The sequence below is a fragment of the Malus domestica genome, chromosome 07 (genome assembly GCF_042453785.1).
Source record: "Malus domestica chromosome 07, GDT2T_hap1".
In the NCBI taxonomy this organism is placed as follows: Eukaryota; Viridiplantae; Streptophyta; class Magnoliopsida; order Rosales; family Rosaceae; genus Malus; species Malus domestica.
Window position 1 is genome coordinate 35397622 of NC_091667.1, and position 16334 is coordinate 35413955.

Below are 16334 nucleotides of genomic sequence, written 5' to 3' on the forward strand. Positions count from 1 at the left end.
AAAGATTACTTTAACAAAAAATCAAGGTTTTTAGTTAATCAATTGTAGTAAATAGATAGACGGTTTTTAATTTATTTATCAAATTCATTCATCTGTTTTTATGTAGTTTGATGATTTATACAATCTCATATTTAATTGATTGCAGGGATAATCTTTATATAGTGATTTATAATATGAACGTTTTCGATCATAAGCATAAAGTTATGTGAATCGGTTACGTACATAATAATTTAATTGATTGCAGAGATAGTCTTTATATAGTGATTTATAATATGAACGTTTTCGATCATAAGCATAAAGTTCTGTGAATCGGTTACGTACGTAATAATTTAAGTAGGAAATTCTCCTTATTCATTGAGGAGCCAAGTTAATTCCCATATGAAATATCAACTTTGGGTATGATCATGAGATGTAAGAGAAACCAAACTCCCCAACCTTTTGAAAAGAAGAAGCAATTCGTGATTAGGGAATAATGATTTCCTTCTTTATTTTATTAACTTACGATTTAACTTTACATGCATGCTTGTTTAACATAACAATATGCATGCACACCCTTTTCTATATATTAACAAGTGCATAAACACCTTTTTCTACATCTACTACGGCATCCACCAGAAAATATTGTACTTTATGTACCTAATATTCTGCACTCATTTAAATATTATGCCGCGTGTTATTTGAAAACCTTTTCTAGGCATCTTTCCCACATCCTTATCTAATAAATTACTTGGTGATTAGAAAATTACCGATCCCATATCAAGAGTCAAGACTTTATAGTTGCCACATCAATTGTATATAAGAAGGTTGAGGAGTGAGAATCACGTAATCAATGGAAGTCCTTGATGTTGTAATTTATTCTCGACGTATGAGGACGGGTGTCATGGATTTGTGGTTGCCATTCTTTAATAGTACATTGTAATTAGTATTGGTCATACTCTGACAAAGACTTTCATACTACGAGTATATTGTCACCGAGAATCAGTTCTGTTAGAGAGAACTCCAGTGCTCCAAAGTCTCTTTAAGAGATGGTGCAAGATTTGGTATCAATAGTATCATATGAAGAAAAAAGATGTACGCATAGCGTTAAAATTACTCTTGTACTTTGCAATGACATCTTTATTTTTCATTCTTAGGTATGATTTCGATAGGCGTTTTTCTTGATTCTTAATGCACATGTTGAAAGAGTGACTCATCTTTTGCTTAATTTGCCGATGAAAATGTAGCTTATCCCCCATATCTATATGTATCCTGCTTAATCAATAAAAGCGAGAAAGCTTATCATTTAGACTGATGGCTATATCCAACTACCATTGTACGTTGTAAATGGACTAGAAACCCTAAATGACAAGGACATATTTCAAAAAGAAAAACGTGTATCCGAATTGGAATTGATTGTGAAAGAGACCGGTAAAAATTTGACAGAAATACTTTAAATAACAAACAACCAAGCACCACCATTTTTAGTGTTTTTTTTTTGCTTTTTTTAAGAAACCCTAGTGTCTTTCCACCTCAAACGAATGGTCCTGTAGTACGTACCAAAGCAAAAAGCACAAGGAGTTTCTTTGTTTTTGGTTTATATATAGGAGTAAGTTCTCTCCCTTTTTTTTTTTTCCCTCTTCTTTTCTCCCGTCCTAATTGAACGATCACGATTAAGTCACGTCAACATCTTATATTAATTTTTTATAGCAAGAGAAAGACAAAATAAGATAATGTGAGAGGAGGGAATGTAAGGGGATGGAAGGAGGAGGGGACAAAATAAGAGAATGTAAGAGCAGGGGATGGAAAGAGGAGGGGAGAGAATCTTAGTCATTATATATATACCCGTAGTAGTAGCACCCACTATAAGAAAAGCGAGCAAAAAACTACTAATTATTTGTCAATTAAGGAGTTGTGTGCATATCTAATTACTTTATTATTATTTATCATCCTCAAGTGATAGTGATGTTCCTTATCTTATTTATTATCGTTATATGAGTTTAAATTTTAAGATTCATGTAATGGATCAACACAAATTTCAAAACTTAAACTTATCAAATGGTAGTAAGTAGGTTGGTGAGTAGGGATGAAGCCAGAGATTTACATGGATGGGGGCATCCTCAAACAACACTCACAAATTAAAAAGCTCAAGAATGTACAGAACGAAATGCTTATATATTAATCCATAAAGTTTTTCATATAACATATTACAACATTTCTCGACGTGTTTCATGTTTTGAAAGCATTGCATGACAAATTCATTACCTATACCTTCAAATATCTCTCTCTGTAAAAATAACCATATTATCTTTCATCCAATTTCTCAATCAATATTTATAAATTTCACCGCTGAAAATGCTCTTTCAACGATAATAGTAGCACATAGAAAAGTTGACGCTAATGTCACAAGCAATTGGAAAGGTACACCTTTTCACCTAAAGTGAGTGGGGGCATCCGCCCCTAGGCCCAAGGTAGCTCCATGATGGTGAACATTACTATTACTTGACCATGACGAGCAAAAATGTACCCACCAGGTTATCATACATTATTTTCGCTACCAAAAACAACAAATCTTGGTATACCCTAAACCCGAAGATCGAAGTAAAAGTATTGTTAATTAAGGTGAATTGCTCAAAATATTTGATAATTGACTAAATTTAAGAATGGAAAAATGCCTGGTGCTTGGTGAGTACACAGTTAGATCTGCAAAGCTGGTTTGGTATTTTTGTGCTTTGAAAAAAAACTGATTCTGCTGTACTGTGAGAAAAAACAGATGTGATATAAAGTAGCAGAGTGTTTGGTAAACTTTTTTTATAAAAGTGCTTTTGGAAAAAAAAAAAAAAACAGTATTATAATGTTTGGTAAACTTTTATCTAAAACAGCTGTGACTGTGTGAAATGAATTAAAGTAAGCAAAATATCAAAAATAAAGGTGAATTACTAAATATACTTTATTTTTATTAAAAGAAAAATATTTATAAACTTTATCTTAAACATATAATCCAACATTTAACAAGAAATCATAATCCAACATTTAACATATAATCCAACATTTATGCCACTTCACGTTTTCAGATTTTTTTCAAAGCTCATTTATACTGCTTCACGTTTTAAGCTTTTTTTTTTTCACCTAAAATTATGAAAATAAGCTGTTTGTAAGTGTTTACCAAACACCATTTTGAACTTAAATTTTTTTAATACCTACTTTTTATAAAAACATCTCAGTATCAAACCAGTACTTAGCAGTGCACAAACTATTACTATAAACTGTGAAGTCTGTGATAAGTTTCACATGCATGCAAAAACAATGCTGTCCTCTATTTACATAATTGCTGAAGTCCGTACGTTGTTGGTTTCCTTTTGATTTTAGGCACCGATTGAAGGAACCAACAGTATAGCGAGACAAGAATGGATGAATCAAAAGCTAGCTAGAATCCTCAGTGCCGACAAATTTAACGTCTGTGATCATGTTTAGATATTCACGTGGACACTGTTTAACATACATGATGGAAGATTGAATGGAGAAATGTCTCTCTCTCGATGTTTCCAGACTCGAACGATAATGTTCAGCATGAACCACAAGTTTATTTATACGTAAATTATACACATACATAAAATAAATATTATGTGCAATAAAGATATAAGGTGCGGATAAAACTACTTTTTCAGCCCAATGTTGCTCAAGCCACTTATTATTACGGTATTGCTCTTCACTTGTAAATGAGGTTTTATGTTTGATTTTTGAAAAAGGCGAAATTAAATTGCATTATTGCTAGTTTATTGTGAGGCCCACTCCTCTCTCCCTTAGTGTAGATAATATTTTTGTCAAAAAAAAAAAAAAAAAACTCAATGTTGTTCAATGCTGATCTACGAAGGGCCGCTTGATAATTATGTTGTCTTTAGTTTCACTATTTCTTGAGTTTTCAAATTTTGACCTTGAGTTTTTCACTTTTCGGTTTTAGTTTTTATTTTTATTTTTTTAAATTAGAAAAATGAAATTAGTTGCTAAGAAAGGTTTCAATTTTTAGTTTTCTAAACAGTGAAAATTAAAAATTAAAAACGAAATAGTTATCAAACAAGCCTTTACTAACTGAGGTGATTAACCAATCTAATATGTAGAAAACCAATATCAAAGTTCTAAAGTGATGGTTTTAAACCCTAAAACAACCAACAATGTCAATAATGAGATTTGCTCAACACTTATCTCTTTAAGAAAGACTTGAAAGAAATCCTAATTATGTATAAAACAATAGTTAACTACCATTCAATCTAACTTCTAACTAATAAGAGGGCAGATGATCAAGATTTTTGTTATTATGCAACACGCGCACGATTGAGAAACTTGTGGTGTAACTAAGCACTTTGTCAAATTAGAGGAAAAGAAGACCAAACTTAGCAAATTATGCAAGAGCAACATGTTGTCCACCAATATCTTTTATGATTTATCACTAAAAATTTTGAGAAAATTAGGAGTGGGGAAGATAAGATTATGACATTCCACGTGAGGAAAAACGTGATTAGTCAATGAACCATTAACATCATTCGCTAATTAAATGAGGATTAGCGCACAAAATTAAGCCATTTGTGAGTAATGAGAATCACGATTTGACCTCTTTTCCCTCTCTATCGTTACTATAAAATTGGATAAAATGGCTATGATGTGCCAACATATATATGCAAGAGAAATGCTAAGGAGACTACTCTTCATGAACCCTCTCATCTCACAGTTTAACGTTAACTTTCGTGTCAACATTGTGCCAAAAACATGAAGTTGTAAAGAATCCATGGAGAGTCTCATTTGTAAGAGAGTTTCCTTAACATTTCTCATATATGTTATATAATTGCGATTGTTGTTCAACTAGTTGAGACCAATGTTTTTCAGTGTACAAACTTTGTAGTCGAATTTGTTTAGTTCTTAATCGTCTTTTAAAGATCGCAACAAAAATTAGTTACATTTATTTGGACATCCTTTTGTAAGATTTTTTTATATTTTTATATTTAATGAGTTAAATTATTAAATGTTGAAGGAGAAGAGAATCAAAATTATCAAACCTGGACCAAGATGTATTAAACAATATTATCTTTCGTTAATGAGGTAAAACTCCATCTACTAAATTAATCGACGATTTAATTTTGTAGTAAAACTCACGCCGATCTCTATAAATAATTTCCTTCAGTCGACACCAGAACCACATGATGAAAGAAAGATTTTGTGTGGATTTGGCAGAATGTTCAAAACCGAACTTGACGTTTTCACTCCTCACACAGACCGCGTAAGAAATAGGACTTGAAAGTTGAAACTAAGCAAAACTTGTTGAAGGTTAAATTGAGAGGATTTGAAGAAATGTCACATGTTAGAAAGTTGCATGTATACCCTGGAAAGTTAAACAAACCTTACAAAGGAATAAGGTCCCCAGTCAAGATTGAGAGGCCAAAAAAGATGATTAAGATTCTTATAAATGGACTCTTTGTTTATTTGATACATATCGATGAAGATACGATTTTCGATTTTATGATCTTGAAGAGGTATATTTAATAATAAACCATTTGAATTGTTATATTTGTATTATAAAATTGGAAATAATAGAGATTATATTTTTGTACGAATACTATTTGGCTACTGGAAGAGTAGGCATTTCTCTTATGATAAAAACTGTTTATATTATATATAGCTCCATAAAGATAGTATTTGTAAAAAATCGATTAAAATTAGGCAATTTGGTGGTCGAACTGTTTAAAACATAAGAATAAAATTGATAGAAGCATTATTTGCTATAATAAATCGACTAAATAACTATATTTTTTATTCATCTATACAAAACAATTCATAATATGAATAATTTTGATTATAAGTAAAAAACTCACTGATTTAAATTCGAACACAAAAAAAATTGAGTTGAAGTTCTTTACGTACCACATACAACACATGGAAGCATCATCCACAAATTTTGTAATTTCAAAAAATAATTTTTTTTTAAAGAATAATAAAGAAAAAGTAGTATAAATACTTGGTCTGTGTCGGCGTCCTCGTGCACACCGAAGTTAGCCGAGAGAACCAGAGAGAGGCAGAGCAAAGATTTATCGACAGACTTCTCAGAGAGGGAGTGGGAGAGGGAGAGTGCGAGTGTGGCTATAAAAACAGTTCATGCTAATTTTCGTTTCCCGCTCACTTGAATCGTCACGAAAACCCAATTTGTGATCAACCCCAGACAAGATCAACCCTTCTCGTTCTCTCTCTCTAAATATACATCTCTGGTTTCTGCTTCTCTCTCTACATCTCAACGACCTGCTGTACGTTCCCTCATTCTTTCTATTCAATCTCTGCCGCTCTGCAAGTTTTGTAGAAAAATGTGGGTTTCTTTTGATCTTAATTTTCCCATTTTTTATTTTTTGATTAGTTTTCCTAATTTTGTAGAAACAGAGTGATATTCTCACCCTCTCGGGCTTCCCTTTTGGGAACCCTCTTTTGCTAATGGCTTAAAACCCTAGGCTTTTGTTTGTTTCCCGGGAAAGTTGTGGCCGAGAAAATGGAAAAAAACTTTTACTTTCTGTTAATTGCTGAAACAAATGAAACGTATGCCCTTTTTTTCCTTTTGCTCGAAAGGTTTCTCAGCAGCCAAACAGAATTTCAGGAGAGAAAACAACAATGAATATATCAATTTAATTCATTTATTTTTAAATTTCCCATCTTTTGCCTTTGGTACTTGTTGTAATTTCTTTATTTGGTGTTAGGTCTGACGGTGGTTAGGACTTTACTCTGCGGCGTTTGACTGGAAAGTTTAAAAATAATAAGTTGTAGTAGTTGTTGCTGAGGTAATGCTGGAACTGGTCTGGTACTATTCAGAAATTCAGTTCCTTTTTAATGCAATAGAGTCTGTAGTCGGCTATGAATCTAGAACGCTACTCTCTGTTTTCCGCAAGGCTTTGTGGTAATAAAAAAATTATTTGGGACCCAGTACATAAATTAAATAGCTTCAGATGATTCTTTCATTCTTTGTGGTGGTGTGTGATAGAAATTCATGATTTAATTAGTAGATTAATAGCTTGTGTTGTGAATTTTGTGATGTGATTTAGTTTGGAAAAGATCTTGCATTGATTGTGGATGTTGATTTAAATCAAATCCTTACTGCTTTAATAGGAAGATTCTATGTGCAAATCAAGCTTGCTTAAACAAAAAGTTTTAAACTTTACATTTTTTTAATTCCGGATACTTTAGCTTAAACCCTTTTGCTTGGAATAGTTTTTGTGATAGTTCTTCTGGTATGCCATTTGTTTTAACATTGTTTGTTATAATCTGATTGTTTAAGACAGATGCTTTAACTTTGTGCAACATGAGTGCGTTTGTACTGTGACAGAAGAATCCTTTTTTTTTAATTCTTGAAGATGGTTTTCATTGCGAATGTATTTTTTCCGCTATATGTTACTTATGAGTATGTATTGATTGTTAGAGACTGGAGACGGATAAGAAAAAGATAATATATGGAGGGAGGCGCAGGAAGAGGTTTGGAATGCCAGAAGACTATGGATGGGAAGGCGAGTAACGGGAATGGTTCGGAGAAGGCCATCCCTTCTTGTTGCTTGAAGGCTAGGGCTTCTATCCCTGAGCCGGAGGCAAAATGTCATCCTACTGTTGTTTCTGGGTGGTTCTCAGAATCCCAGTCTCGCTCTGGTCATTATCTATATGGATTTTTCACCTTTGTAAATGGACTTCTTGTTGGTTGTTTGTATAATTTGAAACTTTCTTTTATTTTTTTGTGATTGCAGAGAAGGCTTGTAAAAAGCTTTATTTCAACAACCCGATGTGGCCAGGTATGCAATTGTACGCATCCACACATTTCATGGTCACAATTGTAGTTTCTTTATATACCACACAACGCATGCTTCATTTTTCACGTGTGGATCAAGATCCCTTTCTTCTGTTCTTGACTGAGGTTGCTAAGTTTTATTGTTGGTCATGATCTCTTGCTTATTTTGCGATCTTTCATTCTCAGTATTACTTTAGGAAAACTTGTCCATTAGAGGAACCCTTTGTCAAATTTACAATGCTTTTCATTTAATGAGGAAAGATAAAAGGAACGGAGTAGCTTTTTTTGCTTCATCGATATCTTGTATTGGCAACTCCATGGTCTGAATTTCGTTTGGTTGTTGAAGCTTTTGGTAATTGTTTTCTTCTTCTTTCTTTTTCTCACTATTTAAAGTAGTGCTTCTTTAAACTTTTTTGCTTCTAATAAAAGTACTCCTTTTTGAAATTTCGCACCTCTAACTTGAAATAGTTTCTATGCATCTAGTTGTGTTTGATGGTTTTCATTTTTGTTGTTATTATTATTATTTTTTCAGGTGAAGCTCGTTCACTGAAAGTAGAAAATATTCTGTATAGGGGGAAATCAGAGTTCCAAGAGATTTTGGTGTTTGAGGTTTGTCATTTTTGTGTTAGACAGTTGAATTTGGTTGTTTATCTACCTTGTGTTCCTTCTTTTAGTCTTATTTATGACTTGAATTCCTTTTTATGCAGTCCTCAATATATGGAAAAGTGCTTGTTCTTGATGGCCTTGTCCAGCTGAGTGAGAAAGATGAATGTGCATACCAGGAGATGATAGCACATCTACCTCTTTGTTCAATTCCCGCCCCCAAGACAGTAATTTTACATGATCCAACCTTTGTGTTTTTTTGTTGTGTGTGTTTAAAGTCTGAATCTCTTGATCAAACGATCACCTATGACCATGAGAACAGATCGTATAACTACATTAAGATCAGTTTTTAGCGTTTATTTCCAAAAGTAAAATACTTTATCAATTTTTAGCGTTTATTTCCAAAAGTAAAATACTTTATCTGGTATTGAATAGATTTACGACTTACGAGCCAGGCATCAGATATAGTGTTTAGCTCATAAAATTGTAGTTATCTACCTCATGTTGGCTGGACTTGGATGCCATGATTTTGTAGCCATATCTGCACAATGGTATTACTCTGTCACACTGCAAGTGGATTTGGCAGCAGTTATCCTGTGGATGACCATTTGCTCTGTGAACCAGTTTCCTTGTTCGGCAAAGAATAGGGCATCGAATATGAAATGGTGTTAGCATGAATTCAAAACCCACATCCTTATAATAATTTGACTTGGTTACAGCCTGGTGATTGCAGTTTGATTTACTTTTGTGCTGGAAATGAGAAGCATTTTTTCCTTCATATAGTTGTTTTTGTGCAGGTTCTGGTGGTTGGCGGTGGTGATGGTGGGGTTCTTAGGGAGGTTTCTCGCCATCCTTCTGTTGAGCATATTGATATATGTGAGATAGATAAGATGGTTATTGATGTAAGTGGTGTAATGTCCTCCATGTATTTTATGTTAAGAATATGAGATGACTAACTAATTTCTTTTGTTTGGCTTTTTGTAGGTGTCCAAGAAGTTTTTTCCTCGGTTGGCTGTTGGATTTGAGGACCCTCGCGTGCACCTTCACATCGCTGATGGTAGGTTTAATACTTACGATTTGTTGATTAAATTGTTAATGTCAAATTGACTTTGTGTTTGGATTATATCTCATTTTTAATCCATGACAGCTACTGAATTCTTAAGGCTTGCACCTGAAGGGAAGTATGATGCTGTAATTGTTGATTCGTCAGACCCTGTTGGTATGTTTTTTACTTTTACAATAGTTTTGCCGTGCACTTGTTGGCTGGCTGACTTCAAATTATTGTTGAATTGATTTGTGATCATCTAAAGATGTCTTTGTCTGCTGTGGTTTTTGTATAAATATTACCAGATGACATGTTTGTTTCTGGTTACTTTCTTTTGTGTGCCCCCCTCCTTCCTATCTCCCTTGGTTGATCTCGATGTGCAATATAAAGACTTGTTATAATAAGATTTCTAAATCTAGTGCTTAAACGTACGGTTTCCTTTGGATGCAGGTCCCGCCCAAGAGCTTGTAGAGAAGCCATTTTTTGAGACAATAGCTAGAGCATTAAGGCCTGGTGGTGTTCTCTGTAACATGGCAGAGAGCATGTGGCTCCATACACATCTTATTCAAGATCTGATCTCTGTTTGCCATCAAACATTCAAGGGGTCTGTCGAATATGCTTGGGCGAGTGTTCCTACGTATCCAAGGTAACACTGTAGTTTCCTTTCCTCGCATTAATCTAGTCTCTCACTCTCACTCTCAACCTTTACATATATTTATAAGTTTTTAGCATAGAAAAGATGTCTTGAGCTTCCGTGTGAAGTTGTATAGACTAAACACCTTGCTTATCCGGTCCTTCTTAAGACCAGGTAGATATAATGAAATCACTCTTACTTGTGAGATTACTTGTCATGCAGTGGTGTGATAGGTTTTCTGTTGTGCTCAACAGAGGGGCCTCCCGTTGATTTCAAAAACCCCGTCAATTCTATTGAGAAGTTAGAAGGAGCTCTCAAACATACGAGAGAACTCCAGTTCTATAACTCCGAGGTAGGAGTCATTTTCTGATTCAGCTGACATAGCAATCTGCTGTATTTGCATCCTTTTCGTTTGCTTTAGATATACTTGTAAGGCAAAATAACGGCGTTGTTTGTTTGGCAGATGCACTCAGCTGCCTTTGCGTTGCCTTCTTTCTTGAGAAGGGAGGTGAGTGCGCTACGTGAATCTTCAACTCCGGCAAGACAAATCGGGGAGAAGTAGTTATTAGTCGAGACAACGGTTGCTTGAGTAGCAAATGGAAAGCTAGAAAATAGATAATTTGTCAAGTGTTGGTGGGTTGGGTTCGTGAGCTCTTCTTTCAGAGGCATTGGTGGGATTTCAATAATTGTGGATGATATGGACATTTGACATTAATGTTATTGGAAATTTTACTATGGCTATCAAATAATTATGTGTCCGACTTTAAATTATGGTTTTATACTTTATCTTTATACTCTAAATTCCGATTTTCTCAGGTACCTGTTCGGGGCTTAGGGTTTAGGTTTGGATATTATTTTGCGTTCTAATAACAATAACATCATGATTTATCCTAATTGTTTTGACGCGCTGATGACAGTAACACGACTTATCAAACTATTTTAGAGCGCTAATAACATAACGACTTTTGGATTTACGTTTAGGGTTAGCCCAAGTTGTAACGATGTGTGGGAAAATTAATTAGGATTATGATAGATTAAGCTTTCGGTGCCTTACATCAAAACAAAAACTATTTGCTCATAGGCCCAATGGGCCAACTTACTACGAAACCCACTTTCTTGTAGTCTTTATTTTTAAACCAGGCCCAATGGGCCATATTAGACCTTTCTGTTCGTCCCATTAAACAATGCCACGAGAGAATTCAAAAACATGCCACGTTGACCAAACAGGAGAGAGAGAACGCTACAAAACTGCAACGACAATCGTGAACTGTTGTTCATAAGGTACATGGACAAGGGACGCACAGGAGGGCTAATGGGGGCGTACAGCAGGTTTGAGATACCGGATTCTTGGCGTCGAGCCTGTAGAGCTCTCGACGCCACTTAGTAAGGGCTGTTCAGGATGAGTAACGTTAATATTATTGTTATTGTTGTTGTTGCTGTGATTTATGTTTGGCCACAACGATCCGCATTTGGAGACTATACTTGGCAAGTCATTGGCCATAAGAACAAAAGCTTCGACTTTTGTATGGCATTTAACTGTTTGGGTGGAGATAGGACGTTGCGACCGAGATGCCCAGTTGAGAAGCTCTTCGCCGTAGAACTCGCCTTTTTTAAGCGTTTTGGTTGGCATTGACGAGGATTGGGAACCCGACGATGATCCAGCACGGTGTCGACTCTGTTCACCGCCCACATAAGTCTCTATAAACCCTTCCGTAATGAAGATAATCCGATCGAGAGGATCTCCTCTTTGAACAACGATGCTATTCTCGCTGTAAATCATTGGCCTCAGATAATCGCAGATCATTTTCAACACTTTTCCATCCGTTTCTTTGAGCATTGGTACCTATACATGTTATATGCATGCATGCAGATTAGCTTAATCATATCTAATTAATCACATCATATAAAGATATAAGAGGGGTTGAGGTCCCACATACTGTCCTTAGGGTATTCATGCAGAGCAAACGCTTTAGGGGTTTCATGGTGTACCAAGGAAGAATGGAGATCAGATTCTCCAGATCAGCATCTTTGTTTTCTTTCAGTTTTTGTTTTATGTTTTTCTTGATCTTTTGTTTCAAATGTCCTGGGATAGCATTTTTATCCATCCACTCTTCTATTTTTCGATCTTTCATCTTCCGTCTTATCTCCTCCGACTTTATAGTTGCCAATTGCATAAACGTCTGTATGTACGTACGTCACACAACAAATACTTGTTATTGGTAAGTCTATTAGACACGAAAATAAAACTAATACACTTGTTGATACACTACATATTGAAAATAAACACTAATCAAGAAAATAATTGAAAAATTTAAGGAAAAATAACAGAGGCTCGTTTGGGTGTTTTTAAAATGACTGAAAAGTTTTTGGTGAAAATGATTTTGGAACCAATCTTAGTACAAAACAAATGAATCCTAAAAAAACACTTGAAGTGTTTCGTGGAAGCAGCACATACTTCAAGTGTTTTTTGAAACCCAAAAATATTTTTTTCTATAGACACTTTTAGTCATTTTAAAAACATTTATAAATAAGCTCAGAGATTTACCACCAACCTGTACATTCCCTAAGAGATATAAAAATAGGAGTAATCCAATGATAGAAATAAGAATTGCAAACAAGTTTTCCCACACATATGTACTTGTTGTCAGATTTGTGCCAAAGTTGCTGCAAAAAAAAATATATATATATTCAAACGATGATCAAGAAATGTGACAAAATAAGATAAATGTGTACATAATAATTCGTTGTCGATGAATTGCCAACCTTAAATTTCTCAGTCCCCACCAAAACGAGTAGAAGAGTTTGCTCGAAAAATCCAACGGCGTGGTGTTTGATTTAAGGGAATCAAGAAATATTCCGAAATCAAAAGGCGGTGTAGTATTTGCAGGAACATTTATGGGACATTCATCTTGAAATAATGTAATATCTCTATCTCTTGGGGTAGTACCGAGATTGTCACAGTAAAAAGTAATCACACCACTAATGCTCTGTTTCATGCATGCTTGATGCCAACATGATGTCTCTCGTTGAATAGAAAAAAAATACCAAAAAGCTCCAAGTACCTAAAACACAAGAAGCTAATTAATTATATAGTGTAAAATTAAGGGTAAATTCTTAATTAGTACAAATGTTTAAAACAAACAATAGTTAGTTTTACCAAACTAAAGTGAATTACCGCTCGACTTAGTCAAATAGCTAAGGAGAGTAGGTTAACAGGTAGGGGTAAGTTAATTTAAAAATATAAAAATAAATTGACAATGGAAAAGAAACTTACATGACTTGCAAGGATGTAAAGGAAAAAATTGAATGCACCTTTGACCCATATTCCAGTTTGTGAAAGGTTGTTAGAGGATAGGTGAATTCGATAAATCCTTGGAAGATATTGGGCAAGAAGAAAAAAGTTTAGAACCTTTCTTTTCTGCAAATATCCAGAGCCTCTCATTTTGAAGAAAACAACTACTAAAAGCACCTGGGCAAAACAAACAAACAAAGCTAGTTAAACTTAAAGCTAATCATATAATTCACAAAAAACATTAGGAAGTTGTTATTAGCGCTAAAAAAAAAAATCATTATGTACTTTAAACATGTGAATATAAGAGAGAAAAAGAACTTGGGGGAGTGCAGACCGATTTTCTCTGGAGTTCCAATAACAACATCCAAAAATTGATCAAACTTTAATTCTAATTGTCTTACTTGTGGGATGGGAAGAACAGCAAGAATATCAGTAACCATCGAGCGCCACGACAACTTCCTGGCTACTGCCATAGCTTTCGATTCCCAACCGGAATTTTCCTTTTCTTTTGGGTTGACAGATTTAATGGCCTTACAAATTTGATGAATAATATGCACTACGAAAATGAGATCTGCGAGCAGTCGCAAAACAAGAGTTACATTCTTCAGCTTTTTGTCCATTCCAAGGCACTTGTTGTCTTGATCGATGATTGGAATGTAAAAGAACAAAGGGTCCAGTGACACAGCAATCACACATGAAATTATAAATATTTTGTTCCACAGTGGATTATTTGCAAGAAGTCGATCCAATTTTAGGCACTTAAATTTTTCACTTGGTGAAGCTCCTCCAGGTTGCTGGTTTGGTATGTTGGCATCGTGAGATGTAAGGCTGAGAAGAAGATGCAATTAATCATAAAGGGGGAAAAACACGAATTTGTGCCGTAACTTCGAAGAAGGCCAGAAGAACAGTAAAGTATGCAAAAGGAGAATAAAAGTGTGCGGAAATCATTTGTCTAAAATATGAATTACTTTTCATAGCGGACTTCCTTTATTTTTCGAGAGAAACTAACCTTAATGGAATGGACATATTATCCGTGGCATGCGTAATTGGACACTGTTTATGTTTGACAGATTGTCCTGAAAATTTGAAAGAATGAACTGGTAGAGAGTAATTTACTTTAGGAAAGAAAGCATGAACTGATACAGTGATACTGGTAGTGGTATGTATAATATATTGAAGAACTTACAAGCTAGAAAGATATAATGGGTTTCTTTGGAAGCAAATGATTGGCAATGTGGAAGAGAACATTGTGTCGGATCCAAATTTATTAACAATTATACAGGGTTTAAACATTGTTTGTACATAGTTGTTGACAAAGAACTAGTCCAAGTCTTGGGTTTAAACATTGCTTGTACATACTCGTTGACGAAGAACTTGTCCAAGTCTTTTCCGAATATTCTCCTAATTTTCCTTTTAATTAATTCAAGTAAGGTTCAACTTGCTCTTGTTTTTTTGCGACTTGAACCTCAAAGTTCCAAACGACGCTGTCAAATTGCTTGATATGCTTGTTTTTTACTAAACTCTTAAAGGAATGGTGAGGAATGAATAATTGAAAGGTATACAAAACGAAATGAACCTCTAGCTCAAGTTGTAATATTATTCAAAGTTCTGAAACTAGACTTAATTTACAACCACAAACTACTTCTTGGTCTTTCCTCTTTGGGGCTGAAGTAATCAAACTCCATAGCTAGCTTAAGCTGTCTTACAGTTTTAAATTCAATGTTATAATTTGAGCTCCTAGACACACACATTTATCTATCAGCTCTCCTTTCTTGAAAGAGATTATATTACACTGTAGGAAAAACATATTAGGTTATCAACCCATCTATGACCCCTATAACCCATATATCATTCGATATATCCAATTATATACCTAAATTGTTGACCAAATTCCAATTAATTTACGAGCACTTTTGTTCCTTTGGCACATAACAATTTACCAAATACTAAATACTCATTTATCTTTTGAGCATAAGATGTTGTAAGCTTGGGATACAACAGGTTGATACATCACTTGTTGATGCACAAAATCAATGAAGACTTTGATACAACAGAAAGTATTAAGTTTGTGACCTTCGCTAGATTGCTCCGGTTATTAGTGTGGATAAGTATGTAAATGGATAGAGACATGGAAGCAAACATAAGATGTACGTGGTTCACCCAGATTGGCTATGTCCACGGAGTAGAGGAGTTCTCATTAAATGTGAAGGGTTTACACAAGTACATATGTTCAAGCTCTCATTTAGTGAGTACTAGTGAGTGATTTAGTAAAAATGACATTAGACAATATTGTGGGAGAATGATCTCCTTTTATAGAAGAGTTTCTAGCTTTGTTCTGACATTGACACGTGTCGTGTTGTGATTGGCTTCTGATGTTAACACGTGTCGCGCTGTGATTGGCTTCTGATGTCGACACGTGTCGCATTGTGATTAGCCTCCTGGTTGGAGGGAAAATCTTCTGGGTCCTTGATGGTATAACGTTGACCGGTGCTCAGTAGTTTCGGGATTGGTCAAGTATGGTACAAACAGTGCTCCCCTAAGTTCCCGAGTGAAGGAAGCTCCTCGGTTGGGGACTTGCAAGATTCAAGCCACTGAGTAATCATGAAACTTCTAAGTACCGAAGTGTGGTATCGTCTTCACTTGCCTTATCTGTCTCATAGGTAGATATGGCATCTTCTCTGGAAGTACTCTTTCTCCATCAAAGGGTGATATCTTTAACCAGTGCAAATGCACAAGGTAATGTATCAATTTCACTTGAAGCTTACTTGTAGTTTCAGGCTTGGTCAAGTGCGATACAAACCCTATAGTAGGAGTCCTCCAAGTCGCCGAGCTAGGAGATTTGCCGAATGAGGTAACATACAAGGTAAGCAATCAGACTTCTAAGCAAGCAATCTGCATCGGAGGTTTGATTTCGACTTCCGGTTGATTGTTCTCCTTCTCCTTGTGTCGTAAACAGCAACAAGGATAAGGAGAAGCAAAT

At 34.9% G+C, this 16334-nt stretch overlaps 2 protein-coding genes across 6 annotated transcripts; one reads left to right on the top strand and one right to left on the bottom strand.

Annotated features, from left to right (window-relative positions):
- Positions 1-5969: 5969 nt before the first annotated feature.
- LOC103420793 (spermine synthase-like) lies at positions 5970-10830 on the top strand. 4 transcript variants are annotated; one of them, XM_029106215.2, is made up of 12 exons: positions 5970-6266; positions 6708-6788; positions 7424-7644; positions 7740-7784; positions 8313-8389; positions 8488-8610; positions 9181-9285; positions 9368-9440; positions 9531-9602; positions 9879-10074; positions 10285-10414; positions 10526-10830. In XM_029106215.2, the coding sequence occupies exons 3-12, from the start codon at positions 7455-7457 to the stop codon at positions 10622-10624; spliced, it is 1110 nt and encodes a 369-aa protein (XP_028962048.1). In that variant the 5' UTR covers positions 5970-6266; positions 6708-6788; positions 7424-7454; the 3' UTR covers positions 10625-10830. The 4 variants fall into 4 exon arrangements, with proteins under 4 accessions (XP_028962048.1, XP_028962046.1, XP_028962045.1 ...); XM_029106212.2 differs by having other exon boundaries at positions 6005-6325; XM_029106213.2 differs by lacking the exon at positions 6708-6788 and having other exon boundaries at positions 5993-6266.
- A 238-nt stretch (positions 10831-11068) lies between these two features.
- On the bottom strand, positions 11069-14665 carry LOC103420792 (cyclic nucleotide-gated ion channel 1-like). Of its 2 annotated transcripts, XM_017328209.3 has the most exons (8): positions 14541-14665; positions 14364-14430; positions 13756-14182; positions 13337-13531; positions 12826-13124; positions 12615-12726; positions 12000-12242; positions 11069-11905 (listed from the first exon to the last, which is right to left on the bottom strand). In XM_017328209.3, exons 2-8 carry the CDS (start codon positions 14378-14380, stop codon positions 11372-11374), a joined length of 1827 nt encoding a protein of 608 aa, XP_017183698.2. In that variant the 5' UTR covers positions 14381-14430; positions 14541-14665; the 3' UTR covers positions 11069-11371. The 2 variants fall into 2 exon arrangements, with proteins under 2 accessions (XP_017183698.2, XP_070681113.1); XM_070825012.1 differs by having other exon boundaries at positions 14364-14656.
- Between the last annotated feature and the right edge of the window lie 1669 nt (positions 14666-16334).